Source organism: Chenopodium album, chromosome 24 (assembly GCF_948465745.1).
Source record: "Chenopodium album chromosome 24, dcCheAlbu1.1, whole genome shotgun sequence".
Taxonomy (NCBI): Eukaryota; Viridiplantae; Streptophyta; class Magnoliopsida; order Caryophyllales; family Amaranthaceae; genus Chenopodium; species Chenopodium album.
In genome coordinates this window covers 10,165,217-10,183,499 of record NC_137857.1, presented here as the reverse complement: position 1 = coordinate 10,183,499, position 18,283 = coordinate 10,165,217, and the positions used below count along the sequence as shown (strand labels likewise).

Here is an 18,283-nt window from a genome sequence, read left to right as displayed (position 1 = left end):
ATTGTATTAAATTATCGGACTTTTTTCTACTCTGTACAAGAATATAAAGGATAATATAACAAAGAAAAGATAAAAGTAATATTCTATTATGAATTTTATATTAGAGGGAGTCCCAGCTTATCACTTTGATAAACAAAATTCGTTAATTAAAAGCCAAAATCGTAAATAAATAGATAAAATCCAGTCACCATGGCTTTTTTGTAATTATACCAATAATTATGGGCTCTTATTTAATAAAAAATTGTTGGTTTATTTGCAATTTATGTTTGTCAAGGTGATAAAGTTGTATTTTCTCTGAATTTTATGTATAAGAATATATATAAATATAATCTATCTTTTTATATAATAACTCGACCCCATGCATCACCCCGATCCAAAAACTAGCTAGCTTAGTTTAATTCTTATATGTTCATTTTGTTATTAACCATGTTAATTACTCTGTATTCTATATATATTATCTGTTATCAGATTTCTTATGGTGATCTTTTGACGGTGATAATGACTTTTTGTGCTAAAAATTTCAATGTGATATGCCTTAAACCTAAATGTTCAAATATGATTTATATTGAGTTATTGACCACATCAATATAGAGAAATGTCACGGAAAATAGCCAATAAAAACGCTTTGATCATAAGACTCATAACCTATACGGCTACACATAGTAGAAATTATGTTGTGAATTCTCTTAACTTGATAGAATAAAGAATACTTATTTTGTCTTAAATGATAAAACTGTTTTATTTTCTAAAACAAAAATGACAAAACTATCAAGAGAGGGACATTCTATGAATTTAAAATTTTTGGCATTTTTCTCAAAGTATGAAAAATCAATTTTAAAAAAAATGTGTTTATAAAACCTTCCAAAAGTACTCAACTGTTAACAGTTCATCCAGCATTCCAGCCTAAATTACTTGGATTCTCATACCATTACTTGGTAATGGACCATAACACGTCATTTTCACTTTTTGTTTTTTTTATTTAATTTTTATTTGGGGTTGAAAAAGTCATTTTCCCTTTTAAAACAACAAAATGGACACATTGATGCCTCCAACTCAACGGTCAACAATTTTATCAAGCCGACCAAAACGCTGTCGTTTCACCCTTTTTAAATATGTTTTTCTTTTTTTATTCATCTATTTTTAATTTCACTTATGTTAATATAATATTCCATGACTTGTGTAAAAAATATATATATATATATATATATTCCATGAGTTTGATTTGTCAAGTTTTATTCATTTCGTATCTAAATTTATTAAAAATTATAACTCTCTATGTTCCTTTTTATTAGTTATATTCTGACCATAATTATTATTCCCTCACAAATGATTTATAATGTAACCCAAATAGAAATAGAGGGAATAGTATATTACGGAGTAGTAGTGAATTATGTCAATACTTTTTTTTAGGAATCATCATAACAACAAAGATATGTATGTAACATATAAATTAGGCCCTTTTCACTTCATCTTAAAAAACTAATATTTAGTAATCGGTTCAGTTTGAATAATTTCAGTTAAGTAAAAATCAATAACTTTAAAGACGAAATACAACAGAGAATCAGTAAAAATAATTCCAGTTCAGTAAAAATAATTTCTGTTCAGTAAAATTAATTTCAGTTTAGCAAAAATAATTTAAGTTCAACGAAAATAATTTTAGTTCAGTAAAAATAATTTCAGTTCAACAAAAATAAGGTGAAATTAACGGGGCCTTAGCTTAGAGCTATTAAAACAACGATACAATATATTATTAATATAAACTTCACTATCAAAACAATTAATTTTAAAAGTACTCCAATATAGCAAATCAACAACTTTAATATACAAGTTAAGTTTAGATATTCAATAATATCTAAATTAAGTTAAAATAAAATAAATAAGGTATGCTAATTATTCATATAATTTCCCATTATCTGGCCTTATTCATCAATTTGAAAAGTCACCAATCTAAATTATTAGAGCTTATATTAGTAGTGAATTGAATTTAGACAACTGAAATTATTTACGAATTGAATTAGGCCCCGATCGCTTTATCTTATTTTTGCTAAACTGAAATCATTTTTACTGAACTGGAATTATTTTTGCTGAACTTAAATCATTTTTAATGAACTGAAATTAAATTTACTAAGCTGAAACTATTTTTGCTAAACTGAAATTATTCTACTGATTTTCTATTATATTTAATCTGTAAGTTAACTGATATTTACTGAACTGAAATTATTTTTACTGAACTGATGAAATCATTTTTGCTACACTTAACTTAGTTTTGTTGAACTGAAATTAATTTTACTAAATCGAAATTATATTTACTGAATGTTATTTTTTTCAAGGTGAAGTGAACAAGGCCTTATACAAACTTATTAGATTAGCTTATTTTATAAAATCACAAGATTAAAATAGAGCCTTGACAATATATATATATATATATATATATTTTCTTTTCTAGACCATTATTATAAGACATAAGTATCTACAATGACCAATCAAATCTAAACAACAATACAACCAAATCAATTATAAAGCTTATATATACTTGAATACAACTCCAATTCACGACTTGAATCTATACAAGTTAAGGTTTCTTTTTTTTTTTTTTTTTTTTTTTTTGTGAAGAAAAGTTAAGGTTATGTTTAGTTCACCTTTGTTTATTTAATCCGGTCTAAATAATATTTTTTTGATTTGATCTAATTGTCTAATTTGACTTAATGACCTTAATATACATTAATAGGAAAAAAAATGTACCAAATAGATTTATTGGATTTTGTATTAATATGTATTTTTTTTTACTCTCTCTATTTTTTCAATGATCATTTGGGATTTTACAATATTGATATATCAACTTTGACTTGATTTTTTAATGTATAATAAATAAATGTTATTATGTCATATATTGTTGAAAAAGTTACAATGTCTATTTCTATAAATTAATTTTTGAAAGTATTATATTAATAACATCTAATGAAAAATATTACTCCAATAATGTAATAAAGATTTAGTAAAAATAAGTTCAGTTAAATAAAAATAATTTAATTTCAATAAAATTTACTTCAAAGAATAAGTTCAATAAAATTTAGCAAAAATAATTTTATTTCAATAAAATTTAGTAACTTTAAAGAAAGAATGTAATATAGATTTAGTAAAACTAATTTCAGTTCAATAAAATTATTTTAGTTTAGTAAAAATAATTTAAGTTCTGCAAAAATAATTTCAATTCAGTAAAAATTCTTACAATTCAGCAATAATAAAGTGAAGTAAATATAGAAATTGGAGAATGTAATAAAATATGGAAGTAGTGGGGTTGATGGAAGAATACAATATTGTAAAAAACAAAAATAATTAAGAGAATTGGAGAAAAAAGACTATGAAATTAATAAAATACTTCGTATGTTTATGTTTATGTTGGGTCCATAAGTTGAGTTAAATGAATTAATTGCTATAAAAGCTTTCCAGATAAGAAAATGTAGAGGGAATACTCCCTCCGTCCTCTTTTGATAGTCCCTTATGGGCAAATTTTAGTCCCAAAATGTTCACCCCATTTGCTTTCTCCAACAACCATTAATATTTTTTTTTACCAAAATTCTCTCTTATTTGCAACAATACTTGTGCAAATTTAAATTTTCCATGTAAATTTTGTTTTCCCGTGTACTTTCATTACTTTCTCTCTCTACTTTTTTGCAAATTCAATGTGAATTTACCTTTTTAATGTACTTTTACTATTCTTATTTGTATTTATTAATTCCCGTGAAAAATGCCCACGAGGAACTATCAAAAGAAGACGGAGGTAGTACAACATAACAATTAAATAATAAAATAAATAAGGTATTAATTTGAAATGTTTCCAAAAAAATAAAAAAATAAAATAAAATGAGGTTTTAGTACTGTATTTAATAAGGTTGGATGAAATAAATCCCTTGTTATAACGAGGGAGAAGTATTGAGAGAAAAATTACAAAAAGGCGTCGGTGGGAGATTAATCCGCAGGGATCTTCGGAGTTTTTAGAGAGAGAAAGTTGAACACACACCAAAATTTTAGAGAGAGAAAGTTTGAAACTTTTGTACATGATTTAATCAATCTTAAAGCTTTTGAGGTCTGAATTTCTTCAAGCTCATCAACAAAACACAGGAGAGAGAAAAACTGGGCAAAGTTTTGGGGTGTCACCATTAGAAGCGGCTTTCAGAGCCCCCTTCATAAATAATTCATTTGTAATTCAAAATGGGGGAATTTTGCGGCAGTGATTCAGTTTCTGTTGATATGGAAACTATTTATCTTGGTGGAAAGGTGTTAATTCTTTCTTTAATTTTTGATTTTTTCAGTAAATATGTAATCTTGATTGTTTGTTTTTTGGGACTTTTTTTTTTTTTTTTTTGAAGTGGTATTGTTCTTGCATTTCTGGATTTATGTCTTTTCTGGGTTTCTAATTTTGTTTTAGGAATTGGGTTTTTTTGGATCTTGTGGAAATTTTTCTGGGTTTATTGAATTTCCCATTTCTAGGTTGTTTTTATCCCCAAAATGCATTGAATTGTGTGATTGAAAAAACCCTTAATTTGGAATTTGTACAAACAATTGACAATATGCTAGTTTAGGAGTTGCAATTTTGTGATTCTTACCACCATTTTTGGAATTTTAATGTCTGATAATTGGTTCTTTGAAATTCTTAATTTAGTCATGTATTTGTAATTTAATACCATTTGTGTTGTTTTACTAGAATTCTACTTGAATTTTGCTAGGATAGCTCTTTTCCCTGAAATGCTGACTTTTCTTGTTTTATGTTATGTTTGAACAATTAATCAGGTTGGTAATTATTGAAATATATTAAGTTTGTTGCTGTAATTGTCACTGTAATTACATTTGGAATTCATTTTCGGGTTTTGACTTTCGGGTTTTGATTACCTCTTGTCATAATATGCACGCTTAAGCCTAACAGGACGATTAATTGAGGACGAGAGAGTAATTGTATTGCTTGATGATACTCCGAGTATATAAGACAATAAACAGCTAATGCTCTTGAATTTACATGATTCTATAATCTGTATTATATGCTTTTGACTTTATAAACAATTATTCATATCAATAAATGTTTTTTCCCTTAAAATTTATTGTCAGCTTTTTATAGAATCTGTCATCATCACTTTTATTCTCTTCTTTTACTTTTAATTTCCCCAGCAAAGTAGCAACTTTATGATGTAATTGTTTGGTTAAAATTTGAAGTAAAGCATAATGTTTCTGAGTTTGATTCTTAGCCTCTTATAGAAGTGATTGAAAGAGTAGGGTGACATTATTCTGTAGTATAAGACTGAAGTTGTATGTATAGATCTAGTTGTTTCTGGAAGTAGTCAGAGAATTAGTTGCATTGTTGCACATGGTAAGCCACTTTTCAGTGAAATTCTATCTGTTATTCCTGCTTTTGTTTTCTATCACATAACAAGAAGTTATGGATATTGCTATAATTTAATTTTTTTAATCAAAGTAATAACATGACAAATTATTTCTTTTGACTTTATCTGAGTGTCCAGTTTTTGCTTTAATTTAGGTTGTGCATTATCTTATATGGAGTAGTGATTTTCTGGCAATTAGCTCTAATTTTTAAACTGAGATACCCATTTCTCATAGTTCATCCCTGTTTCGTGAGTCCTCTGTTGCTTTTAATGATGCAGTATGGTAATTTTCGATTGCAGGAATACCATGTACAAACAGGATGCGGCCCTGTGTCTGTCATTGTGTATGGAGACAGAGATAAGCCAGCATTGGTTACATATCCTGATTTGGCTTTGAATCGTAAGTAATGTAATGTTGTTTATTTCTTACTTGCAAATTTTTGTAATGGAAGGATCACGTCATGTCATGACGTGATCCCTTTCTTCATCTCCTCCTCATTTTAAATTTTTTAAATTGGTCTGTAACCTTACTGCCTTTGGTCTTATTTGTGTAATGTCTTGTGACTATTGTGAACACTGAACAGACATGTCCTGTTTCCAAGGATTATTCTTTTTTCCTGAGGCCGCTTCTTTGCTGCTCCACAACTTTTGCATTTACCATATCAGCCCTCCTGGACACGAGGTCTGTAAATCTTCATATATACCGTCTTCTGCTTTTATCTGTCTTTTTTTCTTTTTGTAATCGTGAGACTGTTTTTCTTTAGACGACTTTCGTTACTCCATTATTCACATTTACCTTATGAAACTCTTGTCAAGAGTTCTTGCAGTTGGGAGCTGCTGCTTTATGTCCAGATAAACCTGTGCCATCAGCTGAAGATTTAGCTGATCAAATCCTTGAGGTTCTCAACTTTTTCGGGTAAGCTAGGGATATGTGTGTCAACTAATTTTTGTTCCCTGGTGCTGTTGCTTGTAATTGTTCACTTTGCTCCATGTAATTTAATTCTGACAACAGTTGTTCTTGTCTAGGCTTGGTGCAGTGATGTGCATGGGCGTGACAGCAGGAGCTTACATACTTACCCTATTTGCTGTATGTTGTTTGCATATACTTTTAAGGTTATTGATTAGTTTCTTAAGTTAATCTGTCTGGTTAACAAAGGTTATTGGTGTGATGTTGCAGCTGAAGTACAAAGATCGTGTTCTTGGTTTGATACTTGTTTCACCTTTGTGCAAAGGACCTTCATGGACTGAATGGTTGTATAATAAGGTTCTTTTTATCCTCTTGTCATACATAATATCTTTCACAATATAATTCATGTTCTATACTGTATAATCTGATTCAATTTATCAATTTACAGGTTTTGTCAAATTTGCTTTACTTCTATGGGATATGTGGCTTGGTGAAGGAATGTCTGCTGAAGCGCTACTTCAGTAAGGTAGTACTTAGTTGTTTCTAGTCCACGCTAATAGTTACTTTTGTGGCAGTTTGTTTAATACTTTTCCATATGCAGGAAGTTCGTGGAAACAATGAACTCCCGGAATCAGACATAGTTCAAGCATGCCGAAGGGTCAGTATTCTTTCTCCGGTGCTCTTTTTTTTCTTTCTATTTTCTTAGGCCATGACATATTTACTGGCTCCTTGTCTTTTCAGCTGCTAGATGAGAGGCAGAGCATTAATGTTTTACGGTTTCTTGAAACAATGAATGGGTAAGTTATATAGCAAATGTTGCTTGTCAAGCTTCCACTATTTGAATTACTCTTCTTACAACATTCCTAATCCTTTGTTTTTTCTGTTTTTGTTTAAACAAGCAGAAGACCAGACATTAGCGAAGGATTGAAAAAACTAAAATGTCGGACGCTGATTTTTGTTGGGGATGAATCATCTTTTCATGCGGAGGCTCTTCACATGATTTCAAAACTAGACAAAAGATGCAGTGCATTGGTTGAGGTATGTACATGGCTCACTTAATACTGAGCTGAAGAGTTTTTTTTTCAAGATTCTCATTTTGGTAGATTGCATAGAGAACGTCCAAACTTTGTCATTCAGAAATCAGTTAAGCCAAGTTAAATCAAACATTTGTGACAGTAGAATTTATGAAACTGAAAGTTACAAGGTCGCAAGGGCCAAGGGGGGGAGAGGGTGCGACACATGCAGTTCTAGGAATCTAAGTTGGGTGTATTGTGAAATTTGTGTCGCTTTTAGAGGGACATGGATGCTTTTTGATCAAGAACTTGAAGCAAAGGGGTGACTTTTGACCATCTTATCATGTGAACCCATTATATCTAGGAATTATTTTATCCTGTTAGTCAAATGAAGTACACAAATGGTAGAATTGCTTACACAGGGTTGATTTTTGTAGGTACAAGCTTGTGGATCAATGGTAACAGAGGAGCAGCCTCATGCAATGCTGATACCATTGGAGTACTTCCTCATGGGATACGGATTCTACCGGCCATCTCAGCTCAGTGGAAGCCCAAGAAGTCCTCTCAGCCCATCATGCATCTCTCCGGAGTTGCTTTCTCCAGAAAGCATGGGATTGAAGCTGAAACCAATAAAGACTCGCATTTCTTTGCAGTCATAGCAATGGGTGATATTCAGGGTGTATGTGTATGTCCCTGCATTTGCCACTCTCTGTTGTAATTTTTTCATTATTTTTTGGATCACGAATGAGGGTCGTAGTTGGAAGATTGTAGATATGTAGGATTGTTTTTGATAGAAAAGGAACATATATATATATATATATAAATATAGGGAGGGATTATTCATTCATTTGTAGTCATTCATAAACGAACGGACAATGGTTATTTGCTTGTAAATCCTTAGAACTCCATTTATGATGGCGAGAAATTAATAATGAAAGAGCATATTTATGAGTTTTTACTGCTTCTGGCAGGAGTGTTTATACCTTCTCCATTCACAAAACCCTTGTATTTCTTTCCAATTACTTTCAAATACATCATTTCGAGTCTTCGATTAATCAATGAAGCTTTATTTTTCTTTCAATTTTGATCTGCATAGATAGTTTGTTACTTCCGGGTTGACATAGAAACACAATGGAAGAATAACTGGAGAAGTAGAATACAAAACATAGATCATGGAGTAGTTTGGTTGACGAAATCACCAGAATAGAAAGTTGTTCGTCCAATTTCCCTAAGGATAAATTTTTAAGTTACTTCTTATGTTCAATCGTTAAACATGCTCGGCGAACAAAATCCTGAAGCTTATCTGGAACTGTAGATGAAGTGTAATGAAAGTAAAATGAAGGTTAGCATGAATATTTTGGGCAACAGTTCACATGGAAGGCAATAAGCAGTGTATATGTGCGGTGGCACTGTTGTCTGTTTTTGGGAAAGCCGTGATTGGTGCTTAAGCATAATTTCTTTGTGGCCGAATTTTATTTGGTGGGCACCAATCATTGTTGTCTTTTGGTGGGTCCATTTTTTTGGCTGAGCTGGCTTCATGTTTGTATTTGCTCTTCTTTTCTTCCTTATCTTTAAATTCATTCCCCTACACTTTTTTTATCTTATTATAATTTGAAAAAAAATTAATTTATAATAATAATAAATTGTTACAGTAGGTTGTTTGAATTGAGTAGGGATGTAGTTTGCAACTCTGTCAAAGTTTATTTTAACATTTGCAATTCTGAAATGAGTAGAATATGTCATATTGTCAAATGCACTTGCTTTATAAATAAAAGTTTGTTGCTTAAAATTTAATTTTACAAAGATAGGAAGCTAGTTTCGATGCATCGCGTGACTTGCTTGATAATTTACTATAGGCTATTGCATTGTCGTGGGAAGAAATTTCCATAGTTGAGACTGTTACGAAAGGATCAAACATAACTAAGATTATTTTTGTCTAGTTTTCCTTACATTTTATTATTTACTACGTATTACACTTTTGGCTATCCATAATATTTTGTCTTGCTTCTTCTATGTTGCCTTCAAGTCATTTTAATACCCTTCTAACTTGTTTGGCAATCTTGGAAAGTAAATGTCTAAATATGTGAAGAATTTCATGTCAATACTCAATACCCATAGTATACAACTATACAAGTCTATCCTCATTACCTTACTTTTTACTTAGGTTTTTGCAATTATATTACCTTGATTATTAGATAGTAACGGAAACTTTTGAAGAAAATACATATGTTTGGAGATGGAGTTCCATTATGAACACGTGTTTACTTTATTACTTAATAAGTTCGTACATACATTCATATTATATTATATTATTATTATCACGATTTCTGAATGGGTACCAAAGTAAAGGGTATATATACGTTTTTCCTAGCATTTATAGATTAGAATAGTTTAAGGATGTGGAGTTGGCTTGATGGTAATACTCCCATCTCGTAACCTCGAGGTTACCGAATCGATCCTTGCCCCCAGCATATGCTGGAATTTCCCCCGCCCCCGCTGTACCCGCCCTTGTGGCTCATATGAATCAAAAAAAAAAAAAAAAAAAAAAAAAAAAAAAAAAAGATTAGAATAGTTTAATGTACTTCCTCAATATTTATTTGATATATTTACATAATCATTTGGATGGTTAAAGTCTTAAAGAGGAAGTGGGCTGGAGTGTGACCGTTGAATACTCAAAGCTGGCGGGAGTTCGGTGCCTATTATGAAATTAAACATGATTACATTAATATAATAATGTAAATCCATGTGTTAGATACTTAGATTCCACCTCTTTTTTCTTCCTTAATAATTGCTTAATGCTTTCGAGGTTACATTTTTTAGAAAAAGCTTTTCTAGGTTATGGATGTTAATTGTAAATTCCATATTCCTTGAGAAATACATCATCCTTCAAATGAGCCCTATAACATTTGATCCCGGCTTATACCAAAGGGATTCAAGTTGAGGAGTGATATCACTACTTCACCACCTCAATCTCGAGAGATTAAAATAATCAATTCAATGCATGTCCCATTCTCATTCGGATATAGTAGTCTTATACATATTACGTGCTTGTTTGATTAGCTGGGAAAATAACGACAATGCCCATAAATTTTTTACTTACGAGGAATTGTTAAAGTTTTCTTAGTTGAACATAGGAATCGCTAATAAGTTTTGATAAGTAAGACACCCAAATTTAGAGTCAACACAATTGAATCAACTGTTTAATCTTAAAGGTTGACATACATATAAATGAAAATAAGTGAACCTGTAGAGCTGCACCAAATAAACATTACACTGTAACTGTAAGAAGTTGTATAACATGTGTTTATCTATCTTTTTTTGCTGGGATGCAAAGTCTATCAGTTTAATGTTGATTCTGCAAATACTTTACATTTGATGATATACATAAAAATGATTGTTAAAAATCCAAGGAGGGTCATAGACTATGAAATAATTCAATGGTTGCAGCAGGTTTACTCTGGACCTTGCTCGTTAAATCAGACTCAGTAGAAGCGTATAAAGAAGGGTTTCCATCAGCTGTACTTATAAGATGGAGTAGGGTAGATTCAAGCTCTTCTCCATTGCTCCAGTCATGGACACTGGCCTTGACGAGGGAAGGGTTGCTGTTGATACGCTCCCACAAAGGAAAACCCTTTCGCGGCATGACATGATCATTTTCTCTGAGTTTCAAACTTGGGCAGTAATCCCCTCCACCGTCACCAATATAGATGGTAGTACTCTTCCCGTTTTCTCCAGCAGAAGTTTGTATACGCTTAAGAATCAGTCCCTATTAGAAGTTCCAAAAATTGATTAAATGACCATTAGCATAAATGGTGGCCGAGATTGAACAGTTGTTTAATTTTGAGGGGATACTAATGAAACTCGTCATTGATAAAACAACAGATATGCTAGCAATGTAATTCTACAGCCATATTATTTCATGACAAGAACGAGAAAAGGACCAACCCATCCACATCATCCAGCATCCAATATGTACATGACACATGGGTCTTTCTAATTTCGGAAACCCAAAATAATGGAGACAATGGTTTAATTTCCTCAAATAGGCCATATTCAACTATTGCAGGTACAAAAAAGCAACCAGAATTCAAGCAATTGTCTTCACTTATACCAATGAAAATGTTGCAAGCACTAGTTGCACAAATATATTTGAGATCTCTATTAAGTCTCCGTTCACGATATAGCTCTTCGGATTGTGAACATAGGAATCGCTAATAAGTTCCGATATAAGCAAGACACCCGGATTTAGAGTCCGTTTACAATCATATAAAGCATTTTCCTACAAATCAAAACATGCTTTAATGTTTTTAGTAGGCTACTTAGCAGTGATAAAGATTGATAGCCTTGGACAAGAGAATTTGGAAGATCACCCCAATAAAATTCCTGAAAATTGGCTCTTATGATGATTGCTGATTTTTGTTTGACTAACATATGAAATCCGAAATGCTCTAGACTCCAGTTAACGTAGGAAAGTTGGAAAGGAACAGACCACCTCGGAAAAGTGAAGGGAGATATTTTGACTCTCTAGCAATAGTTGATCCTAGACATTAATAAAAGAAGCCCTAAATCCTTAATCCTAGATTTTGACAAGGTGAGGCCCCTAAAATAGGAGAATGGTATTTATATTCCTAATCTCAGGATTTACAAGAGAATTAAAACTGAAAACCTATGCAGTAATCACTAAGTAATAGCTGAAGGATGCATGACAATAACCTCGGGCAGAAAACCTGATCAACAGTGTTAAAGGAAAAAATTAAGGGTAATTTGTTTTGGGGGAGGGGAGGGATTAAAGAAAGGGAAAGGTATTCCCACTCTTCCCAGGAAACATTGTAGATTGTTTGGTTGTAAGCAATCCAAACAAATTTGTACTCTTTATATCTTTTACTTCTACTACTCTTCTCTCCTCTCCTCCAAAACAACAGTTCCTAACCTCATGACTTTGTGCTTCCATCTCAGGCAGGAGCCTAAGCTAAAGCCACTGTGTCTACTGTCTCCCCCACAACCACTGCCCCATTGCCACCATTGCAGTTCCTAACTACCTGACACTCCTCTCAAACACCCAAAAAATCCAACTAACAACCTCACAATCAGCTACCAACATAACTTGGTAGTGATAGAACACCCAACATGAGACTATGAGAGAGACATCATGTTTAATGTTCAGTCGAAACTCATTTGTTAAGTTAATAAACAAGCTTGAACAAAAAATCTCAAGACTTGTTAAGTAAATGAACAAACTTTGACTTGATAATGTTTGTGTCTTTGTGAACAACTTGTTTAGTTTGTTTGTAAGTTCATTCATAATAAATCGGTTAAACCTTCTTCAAGATTTTAAAAAAAAAAAAAAAAAGTCTCGAATAATAAAAAAACTACTTCAATATCTTTGTACATCATTTACTCATACTTGTTTTTAAATTTACATTTCATCATACGTTGGCATGAGAAATTGACCATTGAGATTGACAAAATCTTGGATAATATTAAAAGGCCATGGAAACTTGAAAGAAATAATTTTTTATAGGTCACAAAGGCTTATTTTACTTAAACCCAGATTAAACTCATTCAAAAGGTTAGACTTGAAATGAAAACAAGCATGTTCGTGAACAAAGCTTGAATAAGCCAAACTTTTAATGATCCAAGCTCGAACAAGAATTTTAAAAGCTCATTCAAGCTAAAACACAATAGAGTTTGGCTTGGCTCATATCGTTTGCAGCCAAATAGGGTGATCAAATTCGGCCACCTAAAATTGGAGAGTTGTGGGTTGATTTGATACTTCTCGGGGTAAGGGTTTGCAACAACAATAAAATATGGCGGTGCTTGATTACTATAGTTGATACGAGATGATGACGGCCTCATTGAATACCATATGAAGTTGAGAAAAAGAATATTCCCATGAAGGTTTGGGTGTAGTATGTAGTGAGAGAGAAGAGAATGGGTTAAAGGAGCTCCAAGAAGAAAAAGATATGAGTTGTGAATAGAGTAAAATGGTTAGGGAGTCTATAGAATATGAGAATTGGACAATTGGTATTCATCCCTTATGTGAGCTAATCAATATTATAAACCACCCTTTCTTGATTCCTTTGCCTGAATTTTTCTTTCTTGATTCCTTTCCTCCCTTTAATATGAACCCTTGAATAAAGCTAGATACCCTGCAATATATTGGTCAACTTTGGTAAAAATAATTGGCTTCTAGGCTCTAGCTTCTGTATGTGCTCAAACAGCAAAAATTCATGTTTAATGATTTTTTACTTGGATAAAAAGCCAGCATTTTCGCTATGAAAAGCTACTCTTATATTATGTAAACTTTTCCTTCTAGTAACCTTTCTATCCCTACTTTATAAAGATAATAAAATATAGCAATGTCTTTTAAGGTCATTTTGTACGGTCAATAACCAAACAATTGATTGTACCAAACATAGTAAGAAACAACCAGTAACAACAGTTGGTCACACTAGCTAAGTTAAATAACCAACAATGGATTACCTGTTGGCATAAATTTGAAATCTTATCTTTAAAGTTAAATGAGTGTAGTAGTTCTTTGGCATCAAAATCCTCAAAACTCATATTTTCTTGCTTATAACCATCATAGGAAGAGTGCCTTTTAGGGTGTTTTTTCCTCGATCTAGAGTAACTAGTTTAGCATGTTTACAGCGCTGGAGCGGAAGCTATGATATTGGCAAAATTTAACTGGGTTATAACTAATTTGGAAACCAAAGTAAGTCCACAGCCTAAAGCTTACATGACAAAATCCCAGAATCTCTTAGAGGCCGACAAACATCATCCTTTTGGGAGGATCAAGAAAAACATTCTCCTCCATCCTACCACACAGTAAATGCTATGTAGTGCTTCAAGTGACTCCTTTACAAGCACCTCTAAACAGGGAGAGAGCTATGGAGGGCTAGCACTGGCCATATATGTGATATTATAAATGCATATATACAAGGTAATCCCCATAGACCTTCAATATATTTAATGATGTAATGAGTAATTTCAGATACTGTTAGATAGTATATGCTCACCACAAATTCAAATAGAAGATTTGGACTTTTAGTTCACCTCCCTTTTTGTGCTCTCTTTCATTCTTTCTTCTTTTCAATATTTCTTTTCCTTTTATTCAGACTATTTTAGCATCTTATATTCCCATCCATTGAACAAAAAACTGTCTCAGTGAGGCTAAAGATAACAAAACATACGCAGGATGAACCAAATTTTTCGATACCACTCAAAGGAAACTTTTCTACTATGCTACAATACTTCTTACCACATAAAAGATTCATCCAGAATTCCATATTATATTTGTGTAAGCGGTACATCGTGACTTGCCATTCCCTAATCAGAATGGTCACCTTCTGCTAACAGAACACTCAAAACCTTATTGTATCTTTCCCTGCTCTTCCACTGCACCATTCTTCTGCTTAGTCACTTCTCATAACATCATCACACTCTAGCTATTCTTACCCCTGCCTTTCCCATATCACTTTTTTCTCACCAAAGTTTATAAACAGAGGCATATCTAACTCTTTGTAAGGATTCATAAATCTTTTTCGGGAAGATTACATGGGCGTATGACAAATACATATGGGCATATGTCTTAACTAATTCTTATGAAACCTCTCATAGGATTAATGCTCACCATCATCACACCCCTTCCATTCTTCTGCTCTTCTCACCCTCTCTAATAAGTGGGTTTTTAACCTGGTTAAGGTATTGAATTTAGTATAGCTTAGTTTCTATTTTTTACCATCCTTATACTTATTGTTGGCAAATCTCATTTTTGTTAAAATTTCTGTAACGCTGACAATTTTCCCTTGGTTTGGTGTCAGTTTGGTTTCTCTTGTGTACGCAAATTCCGTATGATGTGGTGGAGATTGAAAATGAAGATACTCAACCATTCAAGATAGATAATCAAAGATTTAGAGTTTAATATGATGGGTTCGTCATTTGAAAAAGCTCATATAATCCCAAATCATGCTTTTACCCAACCTTTTGAGTGACATCATTTAGGTTGTAAGTAATGGCATACAATATTTATATCATCATTCAAGGTTGCTAGGTAATAAGACAATACATATCCAATTTTGATATGTAACCAACCACATATAGTTTAAGATATACTGTAGCTAAAGTCACATAAGCATCACATACCTTGCACATGTGAGGAGGGCAAAGAGTACATCCATGAGGATGCAACTTGGAATCATGATACGGCATAATCCTAAGCCTTCCTTCATCGTCAACAAATGTTGGATTCGTTATTATTTCTTTGAAGAACCCTAACAATTGATATTGTTCCAGTATCGTCTTGATATAAAATTGATTCGCATCACTTACAATCCACAATTCACACCTAACCCACAAATACAGCAACCATAAGCTTCAAATTATACTTCAAAAAATTCAATAGTTAGTTATTAATCAAATTTAATAAAACTGAAAACCCCAATTACAGGGAAAACCCTGTTTTATTTATATGAGCATAATTCTACCCCAAAGAATGAGCAGATTTAATTGCTGATATTATCTTCGGATGTAATGGCATTTGCTTTAAACAATCTCCAATATCTTCAATTGTTTTCCCTTGTATATGAAGCTCCTCCATCATCCTATTCTGTATAAATTTCGATACTACAAACCTTAATCATTTGTAAACTAATCAAATCAATGATTCTCCAATGTAAAATGTTATTCACAAACAAAGAAATCACAAAATTCTCATCCATATATACTCTTATTGCTTTCTTTAAAATTACACATGGGGCCAGAAAAGTCAATGATGTAGACGGGATTCAATCATAAATATATGGAGACACAATTGATATACAATTGGTAGTAACTATATACTTAATAATATGTAACAATTTATTTGCAAAGAAAGAAAATCACAAAAATCTCACATATATACTCTTATTGTTATTTCAAAAGTACACAAGCCATGAAGGGTCAATGATGTAGACGGGATTCGATCATAAACCTATCGAGACATTATTGATATACGATTGGTGGTACCAATATAGTTATAAATATGAATTTATATGAATGAAGAGAAGAAATAATGAAAAGGGGGACTGACCATGAGAGAGTTCCATGGCAAAGTGGAATAGAGTTGATTGAATAAAGGAGAGAGACCCATCTGGGTAATCACCCAACGATCGCTATCTTCATCGATTAATGTTCGATCGAAGTCGAAAATCACCACTGCTTTTGACATTTTTGTGGTGAGATTAGATGAATCGAAGTTAGACAGTTGAACTTCTTATATGAGGGATGTTGCCTGTTTTGGTAGGTGAAGTTTAACTTCTGAAGTTTTTTTTTTTTTTTTTTTTTTTTTTTTTTTTTTTTTTTAATGGAATGGGGAGGAGTGATTTCATTAAATAATACTCCCTCCGTTTTTAAATACTTGCTCCACTTTTTTTTCGGCCGTTTTTAAATACTTGCTCCATTTTCTTTTTTGAAAGTTTTTACAATATTTAATTCATTTCTCATACTTAGTGAACCCAACATAATATTCTCTCTCCTCCTATTCTTCCACTACTTTTGCATTTTACAATTTTTTATTTTCTCAACTATCCCACTACCTCCATATTTGGGGGGTGTTAAATACCGCCGTCCAAATTTATCGGCACCGCCATCATTTCAAGCAAATTGACGATTTTGCCCTTATTAACTTTTTTTTTCCATTTCATTTTCTAACATTAGCCCATCAACCAAAACCGTGTCAACCACCAACTTCTACACCAGACAGCTACAACGACAACGAAAGTCGACAAGAAATGGATGGTGATCGAGGTGGCTCGACGGAAAAAGAATCGGGGGCCAATCGCAGCTCCACGGTAACCGGATTTGACCTCCGGTCACCATGGACAGTAACCGGATTTGGGCTCCGGTCACCACGGTCAACCGGAGGTCAAATCCGGTTACCACGGTCAACCGGAGGTCAAATCCGGTTACCGTCCATGGTAACAGGAGGCCAAAACCGGTAACCGGAGCCCAATTAAAAAATTGATTAGTTTTCTTCAAAAAAAAAAATTAAATATGGTGGTTGGTAACCGGAGGTGAAAACCGGTTGCCCACCATGGTAACTGGAGGTGAAAACCGGTTACCGGCTGCAATCAACCGGATTAGGTCGCCGATTACCGGTGCTAGCAACCGGTTTTCACCTTCGGTTACCAGCCACCTATTACATAAAAATAACAAAAACAAAAACAAAACAACAAACAAACAAACTGGAAACTACTTACCTCCTTTCCACCCATTCCATCGACGAAGTCGCCACCGCTACTTGAGCTTGCTGCCAATTGCTTCCCGGTAATTCTCAAATATGTGGTGGTTGTGAGGTGAGAAAGGTGAGTGGTTGCCCTGTTTGGTGTTTGAGAAAAGAGAGAAAAAAAAAAGAAAAAAAAAAAGCCTGAAAAATGAGGTTGGGTTTAATAAGGGCAAAATTGTCAATTTGCTCGAAATGATGGCAGTGGCGATAAATTTGGACGGCGGTGTTTAGCATTTCACTATTTTATTACTTTCTCCAAGTTCTCCTAAAACTCCGCGCATGGAGAATTGAAGCAAGTATTTAAAAACGGAGGGAGTAATAGTTATTCGGCACTTAGAATCATCTTTAAGACATCTAAATTCTCAATATAAGAATTAAATACCCCTAAACTAATAGCATCGCTTTTGAACTGCTCTGGATAATTTTAGATGTCTTTGCATCGTTCTTGACGGAGCTCCATTAATGTATAGTCGTAAAAGAGATAAAACTTGATTGGTCATCAATACCTGCAAATTTGCAAGATGAATCTTCTAAATCTGCACCCCTATACCAACAAACGCGCAATTCCTCAAATTTGCAAGACGAATCTTCCAAATTTGTATCCCTGCACACACTAAAACCAACCAAACAAACAATATTAAACCCTACATGGAGGGACTGACTAAACCCTACATGGAGGGACTGACTACAATCACCATACTGATGGTGATCTTTATTGGCCAAA

General features: G+C 32.8%; 2 protein-coding genes across 3 annotated transcripts; one reads left to right on the top strand and one right to left on the bottom strand.

The window, feature by feature from the left end:
* The first annotated feature begins 3,915 nt into the window (after positions 1-3,915).
* LOC145610317 (protein NDL1-like) lies at positions 3,916-8,254 on the top strand. Of its 2 annotated transcripts, none has more exons than XM_081665643.1 (11): positions 3,916-4,278; positions 5,676-5,775; positions 5,960-6,057; positions 6,203-6,291; positions 6,402-6,462; positions 6,553-6,639; positions 6,731-6,808; positions 6,884-6,940; positions 7,024-7,079; positions 7,185-7,320; positions 7,733-8,254. In XM_081665643.1, exons 1-11 carry the CDS (start codon positions 4,213-4,215, stop codon positions 7,952-7,954), a joined length of 1,050 nt encoding a protein of 349 aa, XP_081521769.1. In that variant the 5' UTR covers positions 3,916-4,212; the 3' UTR covers positions 7,955-8,254. The 2 variants fall into 2 exon arrangements, with proteins under 2 accessions (XP_081521769.1, XP_081521770.1); XM_081665644.1 differs by lacking the exon at positions 3,916-4,278 and adding an exon at positions 5,175-5,362.
* A 2,272-nt stretch (positions 8,255-10,526) lies between these two features.
* Positions 10,527-16,599, bottom strand: LOC145611946 (thiamine phosphate phosphatase-like protein). The gene is made up of 4 exons (XM_081667332.1): positions 16,366-16,599; positions 15,782-15,903; positions 15,441-15,642; positions 10,527-11,061 (listed from the first exon to the last, which is right to left on the bottom strand). Exons 1-4 carry the CDS (start codon positions 16,501-16,503, stop codon positions 10,711-10,713), a joined length of 813 nt encoding a protein of 270 aa, XP_081523458.1. The 5' UTR covers positions 16,504-16,599; the 3' UTR covers positions 10,527-10,710.
* Positions 16,600-18,283: the final 1,684 nt, after the last annotated feature.